The 23,458-nt window shown below is 39.4% G+C and overlaps 1 protein-coding gene across 3 annotated transcripts in view; it reads right to left on the reverse strand.

Annotated features, from left to right (window-relative positions):
• The window catches only part of syt6a (synaptotagmin VIa), a 61,091-nt gene that overhangs the window by 25,054 nt on the left and 12,579 nt on the right, over nucleotides 1-23,458 (reverse strand). Inside the window, exon 1 of one of the 3 annotated variants that reach the window (XM_047367699.1) lies at nucleotides 9,993-10,126. The exons of 1 other annotated variant lie outside the window; for it this stretch is intronic. In XM_047367699.1, the coding sequence (XP_047223655.1) occupies nucleotides 9,993-10,023 (31 nt within the window). In that variant the 5' untranslated portion in view covers nucleotides 10,024-10,126. Of the gene's footprint in view, nucleotides 1-9,992; nucleotides 10,142-23,458 lie in introns of those variants that run through there. One more of the 3 variants, XM_047367709.1, reaches the window with a different exon arrangement.

A 23,458-nucleotide genomic window follows, 5' to 3' on the forward strand; every position in this document is an offset into this window, starting at 1 on the left:
CGTTGGCCAGACATTCAGGCTGGTGGTTTAAAACACATAAATGTTTCCAAAACTTGACAGTAAATAAAGGTTGACATGGATAGACTTTAGCTCAGAAAACAGGAAAAAAAAGGAAAAAATTAAAATTTGGAATATGATTTTTACATCTGCAAAAACATTTATCAATGTTCAGAATGCCCTGCAAAGGGATGTTTGTCCTGTTAAGTATTTTGTGTTTCACAGATGCCATCCATATTTGCTTGCACCCCTAGTACAGATATGTAAATGCTTAAAAGTAATCTTTTATTACTGCAGACACAAAACAAATTGAGCTTTAGGGATTTTTTTTTACTCTCCTACTCTAGCTCCCTCACTGTATAGGGGGGGCAAAATAAACTTGGGCTCTCATCCAGCCTTGCTGTTCCAGTTTTACACTTTATAATAACTGCTCTGTCTGTAGATATGGGCTAGTTTAGGCTTGTACATACTTCCTGGTTCAAAGAAATTAACAAAATTTGAAAAGTGGCTAAAATGGAGCTTTTTCATGATCTGTAACACTTTGGTTTTGTTTTGAGTTTTGTGTCTTTTGAGGTTTATATTTTAGTTGAATCTGTTGCTATGTTTCATCTACGTTTGGTTTATAGTTTTTGTTTATAGGTTTAACATGAACTGTAGTGAATTATTTTGCCCATGTTTAATTGTTACTGTAGTTTTCACTGATCTCTATGTTTCCCTCTTATGTATAATGTCTTTTTGGCATTCTCTATTGCAAGTTTCCTTTGGCTGTATTCTTGGACAATCTGCCTCAGATGTGTTTGAGTTTTGATAAACACCAAATCACCTGCCTCTAGCACCTTACCTGCATTTGGGTATATTTGAGCTCCCTTTTACCTCAATGAACAATTTTCTAATGTATTTCTGCAAAATAACATACTGTTTAAACATCAGTGAGTCCGAACCCAACTAGAGCTTTATGTTTAGCTATGCTCCTGGAAAAAAAGGCATACCAAAGAAGGCCTTGTCACCTTCTAAACCTGACAATCAGAGAAAAAGAAGCAGAAAACCTTCTAACTTTTTATACCTTTGATGTATATCTGTCAGTTATCACAGCAGCTGAATCTTATCACAAAACGTCAGTTGAGGTCAATGAGAGGACTCCAGATTTTCTCTGTATATATGCTGTAATGAATTTCAAAATAAAGGCGTTGAAATGCTAATTTCTTCATCCTTTCTTCCTTTCTTCTGTGTCGAGCGTTGAGGAGATGAGACAAACTAAATGCAGACAGCTAATGATGCAGTGAGTCAGAGAAAGAGAGCTGGTGTAAGTATTGGAGAAATGTAGAATGGAAGAAAAAGCCATTGCTCTTTCTTTCTAGACAGATGGGTAATGAAGCAGAGCTGTGTGAACATATTAGTACCTCCAGACCAAATCTCACCCTACAGCCCAAGCCTAGACCAACCTCAGGGTTTAGCATTCTTTTACTGATCATACCCATCCCATGGTAGAGTAGTTTATCGCTATCCTACAGTCAATCAAAATAAGACTTTATAGCATTCACCATCAGCTTTACGAAGGATGAATCAGTGTCACCATAAAGCTTCTTAGCATGCTTCTACTGTAGGTTTCATGGGATGAAAGTGGATCATTAGGGAAGAAAGGAATGTATCTAACATTCAGCTAAGGTAACTTGCTTGAATGCAGCAGGACTTTGGTATTGTGACATGACCTTAAACATCCTTCTACTTAACACAGTCACCAAAGAGATTAATTAATAGGAAATTATTGGTTATTAGACTAGCAAAATTAAAAAAATGTTTGTCTATTGATGACTGTGTAAACCACTGCAGTAACAGACTAATACATTTCCAGGTAATGTTTGATTAAAACCTTTAATTTCATCAGCAGGTAAAGGGTGTGACAAGATCAGACCAATCCTGGCATTACAGATGCTTAGATCTTTATCTAGATCTTTAGCTCCTCATGTGGAGACTACTGTGAGGTCTTCGGATTGCACAGACTGCAGCAGCTGGTGGTTTTACACACATCGCTCTGGTGCTCTGACCGAAAAAGCGAGATCCTGGATACAAGCGGCTGAAATGAGCTTCCTCCGTAGGGTTGCCGGGCACTCCCTTAGAGATAGGATGAGGAGCTCAGCCATCCGGGAGGGACTCGGAGTAGAGCCGCTGCTCCTCCACATCGAGAGGAGCCAGTTGAGGTGGCTCGGGCATCTACAGGTCCTTCTCAAAATATTAGCATATTGTGATAAAGTTCATTATTTTCCATAATGTCATGATGAAAATTTAACATTCATATATTTTAGATTCATTGCACACTAACTGAAATATTTCAGGTCTTTTATTGTCTTAATACGGATGATTTTGGCATACAGCTCATGAAAACCCAAAATTCCTATCTCACAAAATTAGCATATTTCATCCGACCAATAAAAGAAAAGTGTTTTTAATACAAAAAACGTCAACCTTCAAATAATCATGTACAGTTATGCACTCAATACTTGGCCGGGAATCCTTTTCCAGAAATGACTGCTTCAATGCGGCGTGGCATGGAGGCAATTAGCCTGTGGCACTGCTGAAGTCTTATGGAGGCCCAGGATGCTTCGATAGCGGTCTTTAGCTCATCCAGAGTGTTGGGTCTTGAGTCTCTCAACGTTCTCTTCACAATATCCCACATATTCTCTATGGGGTTCAGGTCAGGAGAGTTGGCAGGCCAATTGAGCACAGTGATACCATGGTCAGTAAACCATTTACCACTGGTTTTGGCACTGTGAGCAGGTGCCAGGTCGTGCTGAAAAATGAAATCTTCATCTCCATAAAGCTTTTCAGCAGATGGAAGCATGAAGTGCTCCAAAATCTCCTGATAGCTAGCTGCATTGACCCTGCCCTTGATAAAACACAGTGGACCAACACCAGCAGCTGACACGGCACCCCAGACCATCACTGACTGTGGGTACTTGACACTGGACGTCTGGCATTTTGGCATTTCCTTCTCCCCAGTCTTCCTCCAGACTCTGGCACCTTGATTTCCGAATGACATGCAGAATTTACTTTCATCCGACAAAAGTACTTTGGACCACTGAGCAACAGTCCAGTGCTGCTTCTCTGTAGCCCAGGTCAGGCGCTTCTGCCGCTGTTTCTGGTTCACAAGTGGCTTGACCTGGGGAATGCTGCACCTGTAGCCCATTTCCTGCACACACCTGTGCACGGTGGCTCTGGATGTTTCTACTCCAGACTCAGTCCACTGCTTCCGCAGGTCCCCCAAGGTCTGGAATCGGCCCTTCTCCACAATCTTCCTCAGGGTCCGATCACCTCTTCTCGTTGTTCAACGTTTTCTGCCACACTTTTTCCTTCCCACAGACTTCCCACTGAGGTGCCTTGATACAGCACTCTGGGAACAGCCTATTCGTTCAGAAATTTCTTTCTGTGTCTTACCCTCTTGCTTGAGGGTGTCAATAGTGGCCTTCTGGACAGCAGTCAGGTCGGCAGTCTTACCCATGATTGGGGCTTTGAGTGATGAACCAGGCTGGGAGTTTTAAAGGCCCCAGGAATCTTTTGCAGGTGTTTAGAGTTAACTCGTTGATTCAGATGATTAGGTTCATAGCTCGTTTAGAGACCCTTTTAATGATATGCTAATTTTGTGAGATAGGAATTTTGGGTTTTCATGAGCTGTATGCCAAAATCATCCGTATTAAGACAATAAAAGACCTGAAATATTTCAGTTAGTGTGCAATGAATCTAAAATATATGAATGTTAAATTTTCATCATGACATTATGGAAAATAATGAACTTTATCACAATATGCTAATATTTTGAGAAGGACCTGTATACCGGATGCCTCCTGGACGCCTTCCTCGGGAGGTGTTCCAGGCACGTCCCACCAGGAGGAGGCCCAGGGGACGGCCCAGGACACGCTGGAGGGACTATGTCTCTCGGCTGGCCTGGGAACGCCTCGGGTTCCCCACAGAGGAGCTGGAGGAGATGTCTGGTGAGAGGGACATCTGGGCGTCTCTGCTGAGTCTGCTGCCCCCGCAACCCGGTCCCGGATAAAGCGGAAGACAACGAGTACGAGTACGAGCTCTGGTGCTGGCATCTCTGTATCGCCTTCTAGTGAGAGACTAGAGCAGATTTTCAAGCAAACGTTCAAATATGCATTTCCCTTTCAACAACTGCATACTTCTAAACTAAAACGAACAACAGCAAACAAAACAATGTCAAGAATTTAAAAGCTTAACTGCACACAAAAAACCAGCAAACTTTTATTCCCAAGTAGCGAACATCCTGTTGTAAGCACTGACGTACAGTGATAATTGTAGTAAACAACTTGGCTTTGAGGTGATTTGTTGGATTCAATGAACACAATGCTTGACAGGCAACTTTAGACAGATTCTAGTTCTGCACTTTCATATAGAATGATGGACTTTTTCCATGTGCAATTCAACTCAGCTGAAGAGTAAATTGACAAAGAGGTTTAGCCTTTTATGCTTGAGCTATTACTCTGACAATCCACAAGCCTTGACAGAATGCTAATCTGTATATCTGCATCACTATCTGCTTGAGTTTTTAATTTGAATGGGCTGGGAATGATAATTGTCCTTACTTGTTTATTAGCTAATAATAGGACTAAATAAAGTCACTGTGAAGAACTACGGGACATCACAGCTGTTAGGAAGGTGCAGCTTAGAAAAAAGAACAGCTACAGCACTGCTTCTTCCTGGTATGGTAGCTCTGGAAAAGGTCACCCTTTCATCCCTTCCTACTTAGTGTTCATTCTGAGTATTTCTATGAAAGCTTGCAGAATGCCTATCTGTGTAACATGGATTTGTGGAGCATCACTGAGAAAAAAACAAAATCAACAACGAAAGCAGAGGGGCTTCTGCTGCTTTGGCATCAAGAGGTTTGTTAGATGCTGCTTGTTTTATGTATACTCACACCTTCGCGTTTTCAACAAATTTGGCAGCACCATATTTTGGCTTATTTCCAAAGAAAATAACAACAAAAAAAACAATGTTTTCATATTTGAAAAAAAACCTTACACACAAATTAAGACGCTTCTGACATTGCAAGTTTTTCCATGTTGCACGTCATTTTCCACATATGGTCAGGGAAGAAATCCATGTTTTCACTATCTCTCACGTAAATGTCTAAATATACATCTTTATTTAAGAATATGTACAATAGGTTTTGGTGTAGGCTATGACATCATCAGTCCGTGATTGATGCCCAACATTTCATGGAGTGATGGTAACTCCTTCCAAACATGTCTTTCAGCATCCCATGGATTGAGGAAACAGTGTCTAACCATAAGGCCCATGGATGGCTGTTGGGGTGGTGGAGGGGCTGAAAACCAGCAGAGACGCAGGCAAGCAGGAGTAGCACATTACATGCAGAATGATGCAGAACACTTAAACAGGCTTAAATAAGCCACCCAAATTGGTAAGGTATGTTTAAAATGTTCTGTGGAGTATGTGGAAGATCACACGTGAAGCAGCATTCAAGATGACTGCTTGACCTGGCTCACAGGTGTCACCTACTTTTTGGCATGCATAGCTTTGTCCAAACCTATTACAATTTTTGATTCATGTTAATTTTATTTCTTACTGTTTATTAAATTTTTGGTACAAAAATGGTGAAAGAAAACCTTTGAATTTATTTTTTTATTTAGACATCACCATTACTCAGGAGAATACCTAAATACCAAGAGAAATAAACTTATATGTTATATTTAAGCACACGTCAACATAATGCTCTAGTTTGTGTACAGGTACAAAACTGAAGCAGGTGGCAGACAAAATGGAAGCAACTGCAAATGGATGGTGGATCCAGTGCTGTGTTTCATTCCTCTTTGACTGAAGAGCTTTATAAATAAATGCTTTACTATAGGATGTATACCAAAGTATGCTGGTGCCCTGTGGCAAGCAACCAGTGATGCTCAGGTTTCATCCAGAGGTAGCATTTCTAAACCTTATCTGGTCTTTCTGACAACACAAATGTTTAATTAAGGTTTGTTTTGAAGTCAGAGAGAAAACTACATCCTGTGCCTTTTTTCTAATCAAGTTCTTTCAGATCTGACCTGGTTTCTATAGTAACACAGTCATTATAGTGTTCACTCTGTTTGCTTTGCTGAATTGAATTGTCTGTGGCAGGAATATTCCACCCCATTATGGAAAACGCTCAGATAATAGAAACACACAATGAGTGAGCTTTTCATGCAGTTTGATTGGGACTCAAATTAGGTTCTGGCACACAGTCACCAATTTGACAAATAAACTAATCAGTCACTGCAATTTAAGGAAACACTTCTGTTTATTGACCTCTGTTTTTTAATTTTCAGTTAACCTTTGCAGAACCTATTTTTAAAAAGGTCATATAGGTGTAAATAATGTCTTGTAAATGGTGGACCACCATAAGATCGTAATGAGATTATGTAATAATGCCATTAAAACAGACTACAGCTTCACTGTAAAGAAAAAAATGTTTTGTTGATCAACCATAAAAAGCAAGACAAGATTCAGTTTACAGTCATTGTTGGTCACCACAGAATTTGGTTTGGCAAATAAAAGAGGAGTAAAAATCAAAACAGACTGTAATGACATAAATAAACTGATAAAGCATAATAAAAAATAGTCAAATAGAAGCAGCAGAGTATAAAGCTCTTCCAACAGAGGCATCGTCGACAAAACTTTATACCAATTCAAGTTCAGGTATTCATTGTTAGTATTTGCAGTTCATTAAGCAGCTGCTATAAAACAGTGATTGGGTTAAGTAAATAATAGTTTTTATAGTTTATGCAGTTTATTATTCATAGGGAGGTCATGTTATTTGCACGCTACAGCACACAAAGAAACACCCTAGATTGTGTTTTTGTGAGATGAAGACATGGGGGCTCTCTGGTCGGATCGGGCTCCCACACAGTCAGGCAGTGATTCAAATAGCAACACTACCAGTCAAAAGTTTTAGAACGCCTTTCTCATTTAATGGTTTTCTTCATGTTTCTGACTATTGACATTGTACATAGATTCTCAATGAGGGAAAACAGTGAATGAACACATATGCAATTATGTAGCAAACAAAAAATTTTAAAATAACTTTAAATATGTTATATTTTAGAATCCTTAAAGTAGCCATCCTTTGCTGTGATGACTGAAATATTAACCTTTATCCATCTCTCAATTAATCTCTGGGAAGTTCTTTCAAGACTCTGGAAAACCTTTTCAGGTGACCACCTCATGAAGCTCTTGGAGAGAATACCAAGTGAGCAAAGCAATCATCAAAGCAAAGGGTGGCTATTTTGTAAAAATCTAAAATCGAAAAATGTTAAGAGTTATTTTACACTTTTTGTTTACCACACAATTCCATGTGTGTTCATTCACAGGTTTGTTGTCTCTGGGGAGAATCTACAATTTAAATAGTCATGAACATAAAGAGACTGATTAAGGAAGAAAGGTGTTCTAAAACTTTTGACCGGTAGTGCAAGTAACTGAAAACCATAAATGCTACTCAAAATGCTGGTTCCAAAAGAAAAACACAGTTTAGAAAGTCTGAACCAAAAGCATGTACAGTGGATTTTAAAAGTCACCACACCCTTATTAAAAGACCATAAATTTATGAGATCAAAATAAATCAATTCATCCATCCATATCTACTATCCTTGCAGGGTCATTGGGGGCTTGTGTCTATCTACAGAGGTCACTGGGTGAAAGGCAGGATCTGTACTATGCCTCTTTTCCACTGGCTTGATTTGGCCCGACTCGGCTCCATTCGGCTGCTTCGCGAGCATTTCCATTACTGTTATTTCAGTACCGGTACCTACTTTTTTGGTACCTCCTTCTTAGCAGGGCTAAGCGAGGCCGAGTCGGTACTGTATTTGACGTAAACTAATGCTGATTGGTCGTGGATGCGGCCAGCCGTAAGAGTCAACCAGCGTAAAAAAAAAACAATCGGCCTTTTCAAACATGCATTCAAGCGAGTGAGAGAAACATATAATGGAGTCCACACAGTTATCCGGAAAAGACACCCCTTGGAGCAACGACGAGGTGCAAGCTTTTCTGGCGGTCATAGGAGACTGCAATATTCAGCAGCAGCTGAATAAATATATAGGCAACAAATATTAGAAATAAAATGGGACCTAATTCAAATTATCCAAGTCTCTTAAAGGGATAGTGAAATCTTTAATGATAATAATAAAACAGATATCAAAATCCTACTCATCAAATCTGATTGTCAATGCAGTCAGTAGATTTAATCCCCAGGGAATAGACGTGTTACTTCTTGTTTTTGTAACGAGTTTTGGTCTTTTCTTCTTTACATTGGTGTTGGGTGTTTCATTCGCAGTTATGCAACACAACACATGATGCTTTACAGCCGCGCCTCCAGGAGGTGTTCCCGGATGCACTCGGTGGGGTTCAGACAGTTGAGACCTCAACATGGCTTCTCGCAGAGACAGGGGACCGGTAAGTGAAACATATAACTTCTCATATAAGTTATCGCCTTGTTATGAGATGTTATGTAATTATTAATGTTAATCGGTTAAATTGTGCAACCATTAACATAATCTAACGTAGCTCACTCGCCTATGTTGATAGTTGCACAATACACTCTGCCCTGAGTTCCTCATCCAATTCACCCCACCAGACCTCTATAGTCTGGGACTCTCCATTCTCTCTATTCCTTCCTCTCTGTCTCCCAGCAGGAGATTCTCAAGATCAAGAGGTTGAACCCAACCAAATGTGCTCTTGTCCCCTTCCCCTCAGTACTGTTCCTCATTAATCAGTCCCTCTGTGCTGGATATGTTAAAATGTATAATGAAAACTGCCATAATAATGCCACTGCAGAAAAAAAACACGCTCACTCCACAGATTTTGAGCTATACTGACCAAAGGCAACCCTTTCCTTCCTTTTGAAGGTTCAGGAAAAGGTAATAGCTGCATGACCCCCTCAAAACCAATCATCTATTTGAAAACTGCCAATGTGGATTCTGGTCTGCACACAGCATTGAAACAGCACTGGTCAAAGTCACAAATGATCTGATGATGGCAGAAGATCATGGTTCACCATCCCTTCTCATCCTGTTTGATCTGTCTGTGGCTTTTGACACCACTCACAAGGGGATGCTCATAAACCACTCTGACACATCATTGGACTTAGTCACACTGTTCTGAACTGTTTCATATCCTCACCAAATGGACAGAGTCCATCTCCACCAGAAAATCCAAATCTAGGACTCACCCTGTCACGTGTGAAGTTGCTCAAGGATCTATCCTTGGTCCCACCTTCTTCAACATCTACATGCTTCCCCTTCGCCAAGTCATCAGTCGCTATGTAGTAGCATACCACTGGAATGCAGATGACACTCAACTATACATAAAAATAGACATCCCCTGTTCCATCGTCCACGGACCAAGGCCATAACTGTCCACACTCACCCTCTGCCTGGGAGAGATAAAGGCCCTGTTTACACGACGTTTTCTGGTGAAAATGGAAGACGTTAGTTGCATTTCTACTGTTTGTTTACATGACAATGGCACACGTTTTCTACTGATTTCTGCATGACTGAAATCAGGAAAAATGTGTGCGCACAACATAACGGCTGCCAACCAGTTTGAAAGGCACAGAAGATGAAGATATCAAAAATAACAATAGCAGACTACAGAGTACTTACTCATGCTACTGGCATTTTTGAATCTTTGGACTTATCTCTTACTGCTCATTTTCTCCCGTTTTGTAAGCAGGAAGGGTTTGGGCATGACTTTCAAAGACCATACCGCCTACTAATGGAGTGGCAGGGTAGTTACACCATTTTTACGTCTCTACTGTTGTCGTGTGAACAGAGATTGTAATTAAAAAGTTTTTGTGTAGATGTGTTAGCAGAAAAAAAATCAATTTTCAATGGATTGATTAAATTGTTGTCGTGTAAATAGGGCCAAAAGCAAGAATGAACCACATCTTCCTGCAACTGAACAGCTCCAAAACTAAAGTAATTTTAAATGGCACTCACCATCAGTTCCCCGCATCCCCAGGACCACCATCAGTTTCTCTGGTCAGGACATCCAACTCTCCTCTTCTGTCACCAGCCTTGGTGTCCAGTATGACCCCCAAATCATTTTCGACTCCCACATTGAGCACCTCTGCAAGACCCCATTCTTCCACCTCAAACATATTGCAAGCCTTTGTCCATCATTCACCCTCCTTGACACTGAAAAACGTGCCTATGCCTTCATCTCCTAAAGGCTGGACTAGTGTAATGACCTCCCTCCTGGTATCTCAAACAAAAATATTCAAAAGCTTCAGTCTATTCAGAACAGTGCTGCCAGAATTGTAACAAAAAAACTAAAAACACATAACCACATTCCACCAGACCTCTGTTTCCTCCATTGTCTCCTTGTCTCTCCCAGATTTCTAAACTAACTTTATTTGAATAATTTGTGATTTTATTCTTTTTTATTTAATTAAACTTTGTTATTTGTCTTTTTACCACACTTTGAGATCTGTAAAATGATGTAAAGTGCATTATAAATAACTTGTATTATTATTGTTATTATTTCCAGAGATCAGAATAACTTTAAAAGAGTCCACCATTCACAATCTGCAAAGACATTTCATAGAATTATCATGCACCAGTTATGTGTAACTGATCTATTACTTCGTTATGCTTGCTTGTCTAAACTTCTGGAAATTAAACATGTTTTACAGACTTGTTTCAGAGCTGTAACTTGTGGCTTTACTGTTTTCCCCAACAGCTGAAATAATACACTCTAATCTTGATGTGGGTACCTCAGCTGTTTTTTGCATTTCTATGTATCTGAGTCTTTTTTCTTTCCAGAGCAATCATCAAATCCCATAATCCTTTGGATCCCCAAATCCCCAAAGCCTCAACACCACATGCAAAGAGGAGTTCAGAGTCCAGCAAATCAGTTCAAGGTGAGATCTGAAATTGGAGAGGAAAAACATGCTCCCACACTTTAACAAGATGGTTGTATATATATGTATACATATATATATATATATATATATATATATATATATATACATATATATATATATACATATATATATATACATCAACATTACTGACAGAAAATATCTGGAGGATGCACCTTCTCTCCAAATTGAAACCGTGAACTTGTTTTAATTTTTCTTTCCAGCTCAATCACTATCTGGCTTCCACCTGGAATCCCGGGATATCCTTGCAGACGTCTGTTCAAATAGTTTAGAGTTGTCGTTTTGAGCAGCTGGTGCTTTTTCAGTCTGAGTTTTGCCAACATATGCCACAGAGATGTCTTGTCCAGAAAGCCGTGACAGTGAAGATGTTTAAACTTTGCTCGACAGCTAAAGGATGCATGCAGCCTGATAGATTCTGTCCCTGGAATGCAAAATATCAATTATATTGAAGTTTAGGCATTTTTAGAAAAGAAAGGTTCCAAATTCTTTCAAGCTAGGCACATTCTGTATTTGGTTAATTGAAAAAAAAAAAAAATTCCAGTATCATTGTCACAGGGCAACACAGAGATATACAGGACAAACAACCATGCACAAATTCATTCACACCTAAGGGCAATTTAGAGAGACCAATTAACCTAACAGTCATGTTTTTGGACTGTGGGAGGAAGCTGGAGTACCCAGTGAGAACCCACACATGCATGGGGAAAACATGTAAACTACATGCAGAAAGACCCCCGGCTGGGAGTCAAACCCACGAACGTCTTGCTGCAAGGCAACAGTGCTACCAACTGCGCCACAGATTCAAATAATTTTATCTCATGGAGCAAAATGCAAGAATTGAAACTATTTAACAAAAACATCCACCAGGAAATGCATTACTAACCAACACACTGAAAAGGTCAAATATGAGACTGTGGATGTCTTAAATATTTTGAGTGAGCTCATGAAGATAGGGCAAAAGCCGACAATTCAACATTTGGACAAATTAAGTGGGGATTTGGTATTTCTCCTCTGTATGGTCCCAAGGCGAGAACCTCTCCCTCTATCTGACTTTCACACCTCAGGGTTAATTCATTCAGACTTTAAAGTTAGAGTCTTAGTAAAAAGATCACCCCTGAAACATTTTTTATTTTTTATCTATGTTAACCTGTCTCCACAGTAGGTATCTGGGCTTTAGCTGCAATAAAATATGTCTTTTTCTGAAAAATGTACCCTGAACAATTTTATGAGGTCAAGGAAAGTTAGCCTTGCATGGGTTAAAAAAAATAAAGATCTATAATAAAAATATACCAGTAAACCTATCATGAGAAAACCATTCTGTTGAACTTCAGTGATTTTATAATCTTATTAAAATACAATATATTTGTGCAACAGGTTTTCTTAAACTGCGTGTTACCTTTGGTACACCCCTGCTTTGATTACTACATTTGGATTACTGAATTTTCTTCAATACTTCTTCTTCAAATTGCATATTCTGCAGGTCTAAATATGTATAAAGGTGGTTCTGAAGCATTATTTATAGGTCAACGTGTCTGTCTATGCCACAAAGAAGCAAGGCAGGTTCATAGTAGTGTGATGAGGGTTTTCGAAATTAAAGAGTTTATTATTATTTTTACTTATTTGCTTTAACAAACTAACATTTTAATTTCCTAATCCCCCCACCATACTGTTAAATATCTGCCTTGTGTTGTTAGGGTGTATGAAGATACAAGGCCTTACTTAAATATTGTGTCAGCATTGCCTTTCATCACAGCTGATACTCCCAACAATATAACAACTCACAAATAAGTGCAATGGTGTCGATAAGTTAACGTACTGACAACAGGGACGTAAAACTGTACTCATCATCTGGTAGTTGCTATGATTATATTTAAACATTTTTATAAATTTAATTTAGGTTGAATATTAAACTTTCGTTCTGTACTTAACATCTCTATCCATAATTTCATCACTTCTGGCACCACTGCCTTACCATATAAACTCAAGTTTGCTATTTGGACTTAAGAGGGGTCCTAATGATGCCAACATTTGCACTTAATTATCCACCAGCAGAGACTCTGAGAGCAGTTATCGCCTCTGCAAGTGTGAAGTTTATTCAAAGCACAGTCTCCAGGCTCCATTCTTTCTAAGTAGCTTAACTGCTTATAAACTATGATCTATACAGCAAACTTGAAATATTAAACTGAATACAGCAGAACAGATTTTTATCTTTGAAAACGCACTCCAAACTGTTAAAAGTTGCTTGATTATTGTCTTCCTCGGCCAATGAGCAGCCACGAGAGAACCTCTGGTGAGGATGTGAATTGAGGTCCACCTAAGTGTTGGCACCTGCTCTTGTCACACAATTAACCTGCTTGTTGACCATGGGACCCCATCTGCACACAGCTCGCCTTCACACATCAGGGTCATTCACACGCCTTCTCTTCTGTCTCAGAGAGAGGAAAACAGGATGTAATTATTGTTTAAAACTGACAGTTTGGGGGCATAAATGTGAAATATATTTAAACAAACTGACCAAAGGAATCCTTGACATGAAATTAAATGTTTTTATATATTATTTTACTAATGCTAAACTTTCTAAAACAGCCCTGTTTTGGATTTTTTTTCAATGGCATAAAGCAACTTATGAAATATATCACCCAGGCCACTGCTACATATATGGCAGGACTGAACCAATACTGACATTATGTAATGTCTCAACCGAGATGAAAAGTTTAACGGATTTCACCAAAACTGATGCGCAGTGGTTGTTAGTTTTTTGAAGCCACCTACTGGTAGATCGGCGCAGCTGCATGCAAGGGGTCCTTTAGGCATCCTCTAGACTCTCCCAGCAAAGCAATGATGGAGACTGGTAAGGGTAGGTGCAAGTGAAGCCGCTCTTCACTTAACACCAGATTAAAGCCGTATTTATGCTAATTTAACAAATCTGTCACAGGTGTTTAAGCAATAATGGAAGCTGGTAGAGACAGTTGTCACAAACACACACTGATGGAATATTGTGTGCTGTTTATTATACCAGATCCTTGCAGTAAAGAACATTGAAGAGCAGTCCTGTGTCTGTGACCTGATTCTAATCACACTTAGTTATACTGGCCAAGAGAAGTGACGCCCGTAGGGTTACATCATGCTACGCTTTGTAAATGTTGCGCTCACCTTAGCATGCTGTATCCTTGAAACTAGACTTGTCATGATAACAGATTTTGCTGGATGATAAATTGTCCCAGAATCTATTGCAATGAATGATAATAATGTAATTTGTAGACCATTTTGAACTAATAAAATGATAATGGCATAATAATGCAAGTAGCTACACCCTCTTGAAGATCAATAAACTTTCATTTCTAAAGAACATTTTACACTTGAAGACATTTTAAGTATCTAAACTAAATAAACAACCAAAAACAATGAATAAAATGGATTATAAAGTCTCTGTAAATTTGCCCCTCAAAAATGCCCTTCAAAAATATTAATCAATAGGCTTAGCCAGGGAAAACAGGCAAAACTGCCAGTTGTATAAAAAACTGGCAGTGCAAACAGTGCAAACTAACAACAAAAGCACTTCATTTGAATAAGAGCAGATGCCTCAACAGGTCATATGTGAATCTGTAGCTACTTTAGTCTGGCATGATTAAATTATTAAACGCTACAGTGATTGTGGACTGTCGGGAAGCCTGTTTTCTTTCCCAGATGGGAAAACTGCATCGGATGATAATGTTTTAGGTGCAGATGTGTGTTTGTTGTATATCCATGTTTAGATGCTACTGCTTTACAACAAATGCGACATACCGGCTTGCACAGGTTAAATGGTTCACCATTCGGTTTGAATCCAAAGTTCTCCCTCACTGCAGCTGTCGCTTTTGGCTTTGAAACCAATTCCATCTCTGGTTTTCCAAATCTCAACCAGCATTTTTCTGGCTTGGTACTCCTCACTGTACTCCTTGTGCCTGACAAGTACCTGACGCAAGAGCTCAAGTGAGGGAGGTCAAGACTGATGCACCGGAGTGAAACCTTTTGTCAACCAGTCTCTTTATTAGAAAGAGAGGGAGACAAAAAATCAAACAGGGATGCAAACAAAAATTATCAAGCTCATTTTTTTTATCATGCAATTAATTTAATTCATGTGATTAACTGATTTATTGCTCATTGTGACAGGCCTACTTGAAACTAGATGTTGATCTACTGGCATTAGCTTCTTTGTAATAAATTTAACTAACAATTAACTTGCAACTTGGGGGCAGCCATAGATAATTAAAATTCAATTATTGGATGATCAGTTGGCCCTTAAATATGAAAACAACTACTAAAACGAGACTTTGACATCACAACAAAAGAGACGTACCATGTCCTGACTCAGCAGTACAGTGTGAATTCGAATCATATCGCAAGTGACTGTTTGGATTGCTATAATTGATGGGTTATATATTCAAAGTGTCATGAACAGGCAATTACATGCTAATGTAATAGGTTAGACCGCGTCTCACAGCAGCAGATGCTCACACCTTATTCCCTTTGCAAGAGTTTCTAATATCTTGTAGCCCTAATGCTACCCACGTTATGTATCTTTTAATATGGCAGCATACATGACAAGACAGGATGGTAGCATCTTTATGGTCACTCTAGGGCTAATTTTCTGTCCTGTTGAGGATATGTCTATAAAGACAAGAGACCGCTCAAAGGTAACTTTAATTTTTATCACTATCAACTCATCTAAATTAAAATAAAAAGGTCTTGAAATAAAAAAAAAAACACATCAGCTGTCCTAAATACAATAATATTTGTTATTTTATTCAGCTCATAATTCCAATTGTTCTCCTCTTGTGAGTTTGGTATTTCTACTAGGATTAAATTTTTGTTTTATTTTTTTTATTGTGCTCAGGTAACAAAGTGTAACAGAAAGAAACCAAGCACAAGACAGCTGAGCGCACATTTAAAAGCTGCTTGACAGTCATGATTTTACATATAAAACAACAATCTATGGTATTAATGCATAACTCAGTGGCGACCAATAAAGTAGTAATGAAAAAGTCACACCATTCAAAGTCTGTAAGTCCACCGGCAGTTGGATTTCTCTCAACAAATGCTATTAGGAATAAAAAGTCTTTTTAAGTCCATCTAAATGGTGGATAAAAGTTAAAATACTGATAAAGTCAAAAAAGCAGTTCAAATTTCTCCAACATTTTCTGTGTAAAGGATCTTCGGCATAAGTAAATTGTCTCACTCCAATCTTTTTCCCTTTCAGGTTTTAATCTACAAAAAATGACTTGAGCGACAAGTAAATTATTGTAGGATAAAAAAATCATGTAGAGGGAAAGTTTGACAGAGCAGTTAACATTTCAACCTCTTTTCCTCCATTTCCTGTTTTTCAGCAAAGTCTGTGTTCCATACCATACAGCACCCCATGGTAAATGGTGGTGCAGATTTTGAAAGCCAGGTTCAACAGTTCTAAAAACCTCATTTTGGCATTTTTAAAATTACTCATCCAATTTGAAATACAGAGTTTTACAGTTATACAGACTAGCACTAAAATATAATCAACTATGCTTTTAAGCAATTATATAGTATTTAAGTAAATTTGACAATTACTGTTACACATGGTATTACATTACATTACAACTAAAACTGTATCATCAGAAGAAATAAAATCGAATCTAATAAATGGAAATATAAAAATATATTCTCCCATTATAAAATATAATATTTTGTTGACGTCACAGAAAGCAACATTAGGCTATTATGTACTTCTCAGAAAAATGTCATTCTTTCCCTTACTGATTCAGGGACTCTTGTTGGGAAGTGACTGTTTTACCTTGGCAAAAAGAGATTGTAAATACAGTAAAGCATGTGTATTATAAATATAGGAAATATAGGTGCTGTGGTGTCAAATGAGTTCTAATAATAGGTTTCTAAGTTTGTATGCCATCTAATTAAACTGTTCTAACCACCAATCCTCCCTTCTGCAGGGATTTTATTTGGTTTGGGCAATTTTCAGAGCCATGGAATACTGGACAGCGTTCCTGTCTTTCAGGTTATGAGTCGCTAACCTTGAGTTGCCTCATCATTGCGTCTGTTGTCGGTTAGATGCATGCCTCATTCCCCAGTCAGCTGACCTGTGATACATCTGCCTTGTGCCTGATTCATCATTCTCCCAAGCCTTGTTTCAGGGACTTACCCTGTTACTATGTGAGTAATGAATTTTTACCATATAGAGAGATATAATATTCTATTCAATATGGAGAATTCAAATTTGTTTTTATATGAGATGTACAGGAAGGAAATATCATAAAGCAACGCCAGTTAGTGGTTCACCAATATAGGAACTCCAGAGACCAGTGAAGCAGGTGAATTGCATGATGCTATCAAATAATAAAGGCTAGCAATTTATGACATTACAAGGCAGGTGGACCTTTATTGATCTGTGCTTTCTATATACCGCTGTATGGATGTTTTCATTTGCAGAGGTAAAGCAATAAAAATAACTATCTGCGATCCACCGCTGTAAAAACAACTCAAGTTCATTTTCATTTTCAGTAATCCATATCACCAGGGATTTTAAACGGATGCAGAGTGTCTGATTTTGCTTAACAAAACCTTTTCTCTACTGAACAATGCTCCACTGCTTTGGAATACTGTATTATTAGGCATGATGAATAAATGTGACCAGCAGGAACACTGTTATGTGTGTAAAGAGGAACTGAGAGATATTCAGGTAGCTGGAAAAAGATATCAGCTCTTAATGTGTTACAAAATATTGTCACAAAAACAAAATTGAACTGTTGATGGTTTGGCATTTTCTTGAGAGCCTGTTAAATAATTTGTTTACCAGAGGAAGTGAAAGCAGAAGACATCTATCTGTTGCTGTTTTTTTTTACTTTTGGGAATTGCAGTGTTGAGAACTGAAATAAATCTTTGGAAAATACAATAGCATAATTTAAACAGAGACAAATGTAAGAGCTTGTTCTAATCTTCTAATGACATTATTTTGTTTTAAAGTTTCTAAAATGCATGAAAATGCATGAAAAAAAAACAAAAAAACTACTGTTCTGGGAGGTTTTGTTTGGGTATGTCCTTGCGTTTCCCAAAAGGGCCATTTGAAGTCTCCAAATGGCTACTAAACAAAACACCTCTATATATGAACTTCAAAAGGTTGTAATGCCTGAATCCTTCGACATACAGTTGTACAGCAAGCTAAAAGTCCAAAGAGTAATAAAAGGTCTTGCACAGCTTCACAGAGGTAAGCAAAGCACCTCTCCATCCCTCCATTTACATGAACATACACAGGTAAACACAAATCTTCTCCCCAAGCACTCAAGGATGTATTTATTTGTGGCAGGATCTGCCATTTTGGACTTTGTTTTGATTTTGTGTTTTGTTTACTTTTCAGCTAGGTGTTTCTATTCCTTTGGGTTTAGTAGTTATGTTTGTTTATTCCTTTTGTGATGTTAGTTTTGTTCCCTCTCCTGCCCCCAAGTTTTAGTAGTTCTTTCTCCCCTCGCCCATAGTTCCCTTGGTGGTTGCTTTCTCATTTATTTATTACTCAGAATGGTTTTCTCCTCTGGTTATTATTATTATTATTATTATTATTAATAATATTATCAGAACAGTTCTCTTTGCTTCTTTGGGTTTTCTAGTTTAGTTTCTCGCTTAGTGTTTCTGTGCTTCTTTATTGTGCTGCATTCTTCTAGTTTATTAGTTCCCCTTTTCCCCTCGGTCTAAGACCCCTTTTTGTTGTTATTTACCCAGTTGCTTGTTCCCCTTAAGATTAGTTGTTCTTTCCCAGCCTAGCTCTTTAGTATAGTTCCTCATGTCCCTGCTTTGTCAAGTTAGTGTTCTTTCCAGATTTAGCCTTGTGTTTTATGTTAGCGTTTATATTATATAGTGTTCCTTGGGTCTGTTTTCCATTAGTTTAGCTTTTCCCCATGCCCCTGTTTAGTCCTTCCTAGAATTACTATTTATGTTCCCTAGAGTTGTCTTTAGTTTAGTTTAATTTTCCCCTCCTGTCTCTGTGTTCTCTAGTTCCCGTTTCCATAGTAACATATTTCCTCAGTTCCCTGCAGCCTGGTCCACACCTGTTTCATGTTTCCTCTGATTACCTGCCTCCCTGTCTCATTGGTCCATACTCCACTTCCCTCAGCTTATAAGATCTCTAGTTTTCATTGTTCCCCACTGGTTCCTTACGTTGACAACCCTTGTTGTATTCCTTATGTTGACAACCCTTGTTGTATTCCTTACGTTGACAACCCTTGTTGTATTCCTTATGTTGACAACCCTTGTTGTATTCCCGAGTTTCTCCTTATGGTTTGTTTATCTCCTGACTATATGCCTGGACTACTTGCATGTAAGTTGTTGCTTTAATATTAAAAACATCTTCTACTCACCATGCGGCCTCCTCGCCATGATCTGCATTTTGGTCCTGCCACCAAACCCGCAACGCTGACAATTTGCTTATTTTACAATGGTATTTGCCAGATAAACAACAAATAAACAAACCATAGCTGTACTTGAATGTTTCTACTTACTGGTCAAAAGATAAAATCCTCTCCTTCTAAGTCTTCCTCCGCCCTTCTGGCGAACAATGAGGTCAAAAGCTTTCTAAGGAAACCCAGCAGTTTGCTTCAAGTCAGTGACTTCAAGCATATTATAAGAAGAAGTTAAGAACTGTCTATAGCAAAAGCCCTGATTTAGGAACCTCTTTGATGGAAAAAGCCATTGTGGTGCAAGAGAAGCCTTACTCATCTTGGATGAGCCACTATTTGTGCTACAACCAGAAATAATTTATATTGGTTGCTGGTTCATATGAGCTCCTATAGAAATCATTCAGGTGGAAGAACATATTAAATTTTTTGCAAATGTTGGCTAATGTTCTAATTATTTTGTGAAGCTATTGTTATATTTGGCACTTTTTGTGCAATGTTTGGATTTTGGTCTCGAATAAATATATTTGTATATTGTTGCTATGATAACTATGTATTGCATATGTTGATTCTTTTTTTGTGTACATTGTTATTAATGTAATATGTTATGTTTTATGACAGTGAAGAATTTGTTCTGTTTCATTCCTTCTGCACTGCCAGTGGCAGTAAAAAAAAGTGGATATGTCTCCTTGTGCTCCACGTAGGAGGAGATTTTATGTAAAGTCACATACATGACGTGTAGCCTACCTGGCTGCTGCATCTATAAATGGCACCTGGGACGCCACGTTCATTCTCCTTGATTTGCCATGCTACGCAGGTTGATTGCTCCATAAGTTCATGTTTGTGCACTTAATGGTTTTCTGCAGGTGTAAGAAAGGTAGGCACACGTTTGAGTGTGGTACAGCATTATCCTGCCTGTGATTTTACTGTCGGAGTACACTTTGTTGCCCCCTAAGGCTGTGTTTGGTTTTTTTGTTTTTGGTTTTTGCTAGGAGGTGCGTGGAGCATCCGACGGTGGACAGCTCATCTGCTTCCAGTGTTGACACAGCTTGCTGGCTGGCACTTTTTTTTCCTGGTCGAGGAAAAGTGGATAGTTGTTGATGTTAGGTAAGTGGCTGGATGTTATGACCGCACTCTGTGGCTGCCACAGTTCTCGCTTGGATTATCTAGCTTGTGTAGTAACCAGTTTTGTCAGCAAAACTGTTTGTGCTCTTCAGTTTTATTGAAGCTCTCGCTCAGTCTTCCTGGCTTGGGGCTGGACCGCTTTTTTTTTCTGTACCAAAGATGTTGGCATGCACTTCTTGTGGGGCTTCACTCCAAGTAGAAGAACGACCATAAGTTGTGTCCCAAGTAGGGGTAGGTCATCTCTAAGAGGCTCTGACTGACCCATGCATGAATTGTAGCATCCTGCCCGTCTTGGTGAGAGAAGAAATCAAGTAGAAGATCTCCTGTTGCTGAAGAGCTGCCTTGAACATGTTCTGGGCGGTGGGATGATAGGTCGGCTGGGGATTGTGGCATCCCAAGGCGAAAGAAGGCAAAGCTGCAGCATTTCCCTTGGCAGGAGGTGGATTCCTTGAAGGCCTAGGTGGAGGACCTTAAGGCCCTTTTGGGAACGCCAGCCCCTGACCCGCCTCCCTTGAAAATGCCTGGGAGTCAGGTGGCGATTTGGATGACATGATGTCTGTGAGGGCCTCCAATTCAGAGTTTCAGACCCTCGAGCAAGGGTGCTCCAGAATCCCCAAGTATGGAGGTCAACGAGACTTTCTGGAACTTTCCTTCGGTGAGTTACGACCTGGGGGAAGAGCCCTGCCCTTTGCAAGCCATTATCATGGCAGGTCTGACCAAAGTCAGGCCGGATAATGCACCGATGGCCCCTCCATTTGAGGGGCCATGGTCACTGGCCTTCTTGGAAGAACTTGGAAGAAGTGCTGTTGATAGGATCCAAGGGTGTTCTGTCACCATGGCAGGGATGTGAGAACCCTGGCCTCCACGCACAATCCAGGGGAGGTACAGAGTCTGCCGGTAGTGCCGGACCAGCTATTCGGGCCGGAGGCTGAAAGGACTCTGGAACACTGGTGGCAATTCAGTCTGGCCTTAGAAGTTTGGGGTGGTCACAGCGGGGGCATGGGACCAGCATCCAAGGAAGCGAGGTGCGCGAGACCCTTGGGGTCAATTTTGGGATACTGCTTCAGAGGTTGGCAAACTTGCTGTGCCCAGTGCTAGCACTGCAACTGTGTTTCAGTTACAGGTGCTTTTCAGGAGTCGGACCAGTTGTTTGTATGTCCCGACGGGAAGAAGGTGCAGGCACTTTCTGAACATAGCCTCTCGCATTGGAAGATTAATGCCATTTCGCTAACGTATAGATCTGTTGGTGCTGTTGCTCCCTCGTGTGTTGTATGCCTTTCTACCAGGAGTGTGACTACATGGGCAGCAATAAGGCCAACAAGGGTTGTGCCGCTTGGGAACATTTGTGCAGCGGCATCCTGGGCGACCACCTGCTGAACGATAGGTGGGTACCCCGTTCCTCATGACATTGCTGGCATTAGTCATCCATTAAGGAAGGAATGAAACAGAATGGAAGTTACATTGTAACTATGGTTGTGTGAATTCCTGGATGACTGCCAGTCACACCGGTCACTCGGAACTTCTCTTCAGTGAGAAGATACCAGGAGACCGAACATTGCCTCCTAGGTGCTATTTATAGACTGTCAGGATCTGTCTGTGTATTAGATAGTATTTTGTTTATTTTAAACCTGGTTTAGTCTTTGTTTACCTTCTGTCTGTGTTATAATGTTAATTGGTCTCACTCCCTATGTCTCCCAGTAGCCTGACCCGCACCTGTTCCTTGTTCCCCATGATGTTGTTATTAAGTCTTGATGTCGAGAAGTCTGTGGCCTGATCAGAATATTGCCAGTGCGAGCCAATAAAGCAGCTTATCGGAACAGCTCCTCTCCAACTCTGAACCCGATCAGCCTTTTCCCTGCTTGGTCCACGTGGCGTTGTTCTTCTGTCATGATTTGGTTTTATTTCGGACCAAAGTGCAGAGGAAGAGTCACCAGGAGGCCGATGATTACATAATCCAGAATATTGTCTGTGCGAGCCAATAAAGCAACTTACCTGTAATACGTGGCCTCCTGGTGACGCAGCAGACAGGCAAGCTACACGTCACATATGTGACTTTGTTTACAGAAAATCTCGGCCTGTGCAGAGCACGAGGAGACATATCCACTTTATCTACTGTCACTGGCTGTCATCCAGGAATTCACAAAACCATAGTTACAACGTAGCTTCCGTTACTAAGCTGTAAATAACAGCAATCATATAATTTATTAAGGAATGGGAGGTGGGAGTAAAGTTTTTCTTCATCCTATTCCTTTCCAAGTTATCTTTTTTTTTTGTATTCTGTAGTACATTTTTGTATTGCATCTGTTTTCTTACCGACTTGGAATAAACCTTTTGAATTAAATTGAATTAAATAAATTAGTCCTAACACAGACAGTTTCCTGGCTCCTCTGTTTATGATACGCCCCATTTTCTGTTTGCTTTGTCTAATTTTCATCTTACCTCCTCAAGTTCCTACAGTCCTTTTTCTATTGCAACTCTTAAATTGTTTGGTAGTTTTTCTTTCTAATACACAGTTAATACCTGTGTATTGTGTAACGTTGGTTTATACATTCTTAAAACATAAACAGTTGTCCCTGATAGAGCTCCACCAAAATACAAGATTTTATCTAAAAAATAAAATTACAAAATTCAGGTGGAAACGGCACGAGAAGTCAGCATTTGAGGTAGAAAATTGTTAGAATCCTCACAAATCCACCACAAGCCCACACAAATGTACTTTTACAGACAGAGGAAAGACAAAGGTTTTATTTTGCATTAATTAGCTGCTATCTTTATATTCTTTAAAGATTTTTGTTGTGTTAACACTAATCAATGATATTATTTGTCGGGCCTACTGTGAGCAGCGCGGACTCCACACGCACTGTCCGCGCCTTAATAGTCGAACGTTCTAATTTCCTATATTTCTGGTGACAAATTCCTACATTTCCCACACTTTTTGCGATGACGCCTTTGGAAAAACAAAAACAAAAGAAGGTGGTGTTAAAGG

Source organism: Girardinichthys multiradiatus, chromosome 1, assembly GCF_021462225.1.
Source record: "Girardinichthys multiradiatus isolate DD_20200921_A chromosome 1, DD_fGirMul_XY1, whole genome shotgun sequence".
Taxonomy (NCBI): Eukaryota; Metazoa; Chordata; class Actinopteri; order Cyprinodontiformes; family Goodeidae; genus Girardinichthys; species Girardinichthys multiradiatus.